Source organism: Corvus kubaryi, unplaced genomic scaffold, assembly GCF_017639235.1.
Source record: "Corvus kubaryi isolate FWS band 111438036 unplaced genomic scaffold, C.kubaryi_AGA036_p1.0 37265, whole genome shotgun sequence".
NCBI lineage: Eukaryota > Metazoa > Chordata > Aves > Passeriformes > Corvidae > Corvus > Corvus kubaryi.
In genome coordinates, this window is record NW_024581080.1 from 1,578,976 (window position 1) to 1,583,768 (window position 4,793).

The 4,793-nt window shown below is 60.7% G+C and overlaps 1 protein-coding gene across 1 annotated transcript; it reads left to right on the forward strand.

Annotated features, from left to right (window-relative positions):
* The first annotated feature begins 831 nt into the window (after positions 1-831).
* Positions 832-3,981, forward strand: NKX2-6 (NK2 homeobox 6). Its single transcript, XM_042024749.1, has 2 exons — positions 832-1,404; positions 2,858-3,981. Exons 1-2 carry the CDS (start codon positions 1,275-1,277, stop codon positions 3,409-3,411), a joined length of 684 nt encoding a protein of 227 aa, XP_041880683.1. The 5' UTR covers positions 832-1,274; the 3' UTR covers positions 3,412-3,981.
* Positions 3,982-4,793: the final 812 nt, after the last annotated feature.

Consider the following 4,793-nt stretch of genomic DNA (forward strand, 5'->3'; position numbering starts at 1 on the left):
CAAAAAATGGCATCTTGGAGGAGAATGCAGGAGGAAAGAAACCCCTGAGCAGGGCCCGGGAGTCCCCCACCAAAGGGATTCAGGAGACGCCGAGGGGATGCAGAGCCCTGAGCCTGAAACCCCCCAGGGGAGGCGAGCCCAGTGGTTCCCGTGATGTGCCCAGTCAAAACTCCCACTTCCACTGGGAAACAGGAACCAGGGAGCCACAGAAAGGCTCGCGCTGGAAGATGCCTTCAATAAATCCCACGAGCAGGGATGTGCCGGGGCTGTGGAAGCACCCGGAGCTCAACCCACGGGCCCGGGGGCTGGGGATGAGCCCGGCTGCTTCCCAGGAATCGGCACCGACCTGGGGGGGGGCTCCGAGCACTTTTCTCCCCGAGCCACCGGATTTCTTTTCCCTCCCGTGGCAGCCCCTCGCTTCCTTGCCTGCCTCGGGGCAGTTTATTTGTTCAGCCTCCCCTCCCGGGCCGCTCGGGCCCTTTCGGTGGGGCGGGGGACCCCGACCCAGCCCCGACACCACCGAGCTCGGCTCTGTCAGGGCTGTCAGCCAACACCAGCCCTGAGGCCGGCCAGGAATTTTAATTGAAATCGCCGCTCCCTGCGCTCAGATAAGGTTCAGCATCGCCCCAGGGGCTCCCCAGGACCCCCCTCCGCTGCCCCACGGGGTACCAGGACCCCGACGCCGCTCCCCAAATTCACGTGGGGTGCCCTGAGCTGTCTCCATGCCCTGGCACGGCTCTGCCAGCTCCGCGACCGCCTGCCAAGGCAGCGCTGGGACAAACTGGGAGGGAACCGCCCCGAGCTGTCCCCACGTCGCGGGGACTCCGCAGCGTCCCCTCCCCTCCCGCAGGAGCTTGGTGGTCTGCGCTCCTTATCAGCGCTTATCTCGCCGAGCCGCTCGCTAATGCGACCTTAATGGAGCTAAAACGGACTCGATTTGCTTTATTGCGGCTCAGCCCAAAGCCCAGCGCCCTCTGCCCCCTCCCCGCGCTCCTTCCCGCTTCCCTTGTTTTGGAAACACGGCGGGAAGGGGCTGCTCCTTCCTCGCAGCTCAGGGGGCAGCGCATGGGGAGCCGGAGGGGCAGGGAGAGCCCTCCCGGGGACTGTCCCTCCTTCCCCTCCTTCTCCTGCTCCCCCCGAGCCGCGGGGACCCCCCGAGCCCTCCGGGGCTGCGGGGGCCGGGGGCGCTTCGTGGCCCGGGAGGGTCAGAGCCGGGAGCGGGGCTGGCAGCGCTCGGTGGCCGCGACACCCCCGCGCCCCCCCGGGCCTGGAAGATGCTGCCCACGCCCTTCTCGGTGAAGGACATCCTCAGCCTGCAGCGGCCCGAGCCTGCCGGGGGACCCCGCGCCGCCCCCGCGCCCCGAGCCGCCCGCAGCCCCGCCGGGGAGAACGAGCCGCGGCCGCGTAAGTGCCCGCGGGACCCTGCGGAGAGGAGAGGCCGAGGACACCGGGGGGACCCCGCGGAGCCGCTTTCGTCCCCCCGGAGCGGAACCCCGAGGGCAGCTTGGCAACCCCGCACCCGCCGGTCCCGGTTTCCTTCTTTTCCTCCCTATTTTCCTCCTGTGATTTGGGGTTTTTGTGGTTGTTCGGGGGATTTTTCGGGCATCCCGCTGCGCCCCGGCGCCGCCGCGCATCCCCCGCGCATCCCCGCAGCTCCGACTGCCCTCGGGAGAACGGGAGGGCTCGGGGGGGTGGAGGGAGCTGGGGGTGGATATGGGATATTGAGGGGTTCTTCCTGCCGAAAGTCACCCACCGCTCCCGTTTTCGATGTCACCCCCGTGTCGCGCTCCGTGAATTGTCCCCGCTGGGGACACCGAGGCACGCCCGGCCCCGGGAGCGCGGAAGAGCCGCGGGGATGCTCCGGAGCCGCTCCCGAGGGGAGATCGGACCTGTCCCGCTTCTCCCTGCAGCTAAAATCCCAAAAAGTTTCCCCTGCTCGTGTTTCCCTAACGCCCGGCGGCTGCAGAGCGGGGGAACGGGAAACCAGTAAGGGGAGAGCGGGAGCGCTGGGCAGCGCTGGGATGAGGAGGGAGAGGGGTGGAGAGGGAGAGGGGAGCTCGGGGAGCTCGGGAACCCTTCACACCTTCATCCAGAGCCTTCCAGCACCCCGCAGCATCCCCTGGAATTCCCGAATTCCCTGCTCTGCCTGGCGGGGTATCCAAGCGCATCCCAGCCGGAACTGGACCTGATCCCGGCTGCTCCTCTGCCGCACAAAATCCCAATAAATCAAAAATCCCCCAAACCATCAACCCCTCTGCTCTTCTCCCAGGTTTAACAATTTTCCCTCCTCCATTCCCAGCCCCTTCGGGATTTTTGTTCTGCTGAAATTCAGAGAAATGTGGGATTCTCCTTCCCTGGAGCCGGAGGCAGATCCTGCCGGAGGTCCAGATTCCATCCCTGTGGAGCAGGATGGTGGGGAAAGGGGATTTGGGGTTTGGAGTACTCGAACCTGCTGTGTGCCCCCTTTTCCTTGTCCTCCTCAGGTAACGGTGGCAGCCCCAAAACATCAGAGGAGTCATTAGGAGGGGGGGTGGAAGGAGATTTTATCCAGAATTCGTGTAACAACCTGATTCTTTCAAAAAAAAAAAAAAATAGGGAATTTTCTTGAATTCTCAGTAAACATCACAGGAAAATTCACACTAAATGTATCAATTTTCTGGAATTCTCAATAAATACCACAGGAAAACTCATGTTAAATTTCTCAGCTATCAGCCTTGACTTTACGAACTACCAGCCCTACTCCACCCTATTCCCAGGAGGAGCCGTTCCCAGTTTGACTCCCGCTCTGGAAACACCCTCTCGCTGGGCACTGAGCTGCATTCCGCTCTGACTTTGCTTTTTTCTCCCCCCGCTGCAGGAAAATCTCTTCTCGCGCCGAGCTTGGGGGCGGAGGAGAAGCCAAGGGAGCAGCAAGCGCTGCCCAGGCAGCGGCAGCGGCGGAAGCCGCGGGTTCTGTTCTCGCAGGCTCAGGTGCTGGAGCTGGAGCGGCGCTTCCAGCGGCAGAAATACCTGTCCGGGCCCGAGCGGGAGCAGCTGGCCCGGCTGCTGCAGCTCAGCCCCACGCAGGTGAAGATCTGGTTCCAGAACCGGCGCTACAAGAGCAAGAGGCAGCGGCAGGAGCGGTGCCTGGCGCCGGCGCCGCCCGCGCTGCCCCCGCGCAGGGTGGCGGTGCCGGTGCTGGTGCGGGATGGCAAACCCTGCCTGGGGGGCTCCCGGCCCTACCCAGCGCCCTGCGGGGTCACCGACGGCCCTTTTTCCTACGGCTCCTGCTGCGGTGCCCGCGGCGGCGGCGCTTTCGGAGCGGGCTACGGCGGGGGATGTCCCGCGGTGCCCGCAGGTGCCACCCCCGGGGGTGCCCAGCGCCAGCCGCCGGCTCTGCCAGCGGGAATCAGCGCTGCGAGCTGGAGGTGAGAAGGGAAGAGGCACCAGGAAAGCTCCAGAGCCAAGCCCTGATGGGGACAGGAGCCAAATCCAAGGGTTTCTGCCAGCCTGGACAGAGGGACAATTCCGTCTGTGGAGAGGGGGACGCTGCCACCACCGCGGCGCTGAGACTTTGGGCACCCAACACCTCTAAATTATTTATTAATAAACACAGGAATTTGGAGTCTGGCCCTTCCTGCTCCCAAGGGATTTGCTCCTCCAGGATGTGAACGCTGCTTTTCTTCCTCAGGATAACTGGAAAACAGGGTCCATGCACATCCCAGTGCTTTTGGGTGGACACTATTTAATGCTTTGCGTTCCTATAAGTTTTGAGATTTATTTCTGATTTGTATTTCTTAATAAGTCCCAGCACAGGTATCAGTTTCTGCCTTTATTAATAATTTTATTATTACTATTATTATTACTATTATTATTATTATTTGCAAGTAAAAACAAATTGGTGAAATTGTGTTTTCGCTCTCTTGGCATTTCCCACTTTGTGTTTTGGATTTTCCCATCCGCAATTTGCACCTGAGCATCCAAACCTGAGCCAAAGAAAAATAAAAATCAATTAAAACCCGAACAATCCAGGCAAAAATCACCTTGTGGTCCAAGTTTGGGAATTCCCAAGGTTTAATCCCTCCAAGGTTTTGCTCTTCCCACTCCATTCCCGACAGCTCCTTATCCCGCAGCGTTTGGAAAAAGCCTTGCGGGAGGCAATTAAGCTTTTATCTCTCATCCCACATCGCTCCAGCGCTCCCTCACTTCCCAAATGGGACATCCCTGACATCCAGATCAAACCGGAAAATCCCTGGCGGGGACAGAGGTCGCTCCTCATCCTGCGGCTCCGAGGCTTTGGGAACGCCGGGTGCTGCCGCTTCCCTCCCCTCATCCATCCGCACTCACTCAGGGATATCTGTCCCCGCTCTGGAGCAGCCGGCGGATCCACAGGGTCCCGTTCCCTGCGCTGGGAAAAGCCCTGGGCTCACCTGGAATCCCGAACAACACGGAGAGCTTTCCTTGGAGGTTCAGCAAAAAAATGAGGCAAATCCCAGGAAACTCCCCCAAATAACCGCAGAAATTAAGGAAGGGAATTGCTTCCCTCGGGGAAAAAAAAAAAGCCTGGAATTGGGAATCATGAGAGCTGGAGGAGCTCTGGAGAAAACCCTCAGGAGCAGGGCGGGATTGTCGGGATTGTCCTGGGCAGGGCCAGGATCTGGACTCGATGATCCCCGTGGGTCCCTTCCAGCTCAGGGTATTCTCCAATCCCTTCATAACTCTTCCCAAATTCCCTTTCTCCAGCTAAAACAAGGCGGAGCCATTGGCGCTCCGGAGCTTTTCCAAGCCCTCCGTGGGTACAATGGGGTAATTCC

What these genes read in the sequence shown, in the direction of transcription:
- NKX2-6 (XM_042024749.1), top strand. Translation starts at nt 1,275, where the DNA reads ATGCTGCCCACGCCCTTCTCGGTGAAGGACATCCTCAGCCTGCAGCGG. An exon ending in GGAGAACGAGCCGCGGCCGC is followed by an intron (nt 1,405 to 2,857) that starts GTAAGTGCCCGC and finishes CCCCCGCTGCAG; the next exon opens with GAAAATCTCTTCTCGCGCCG.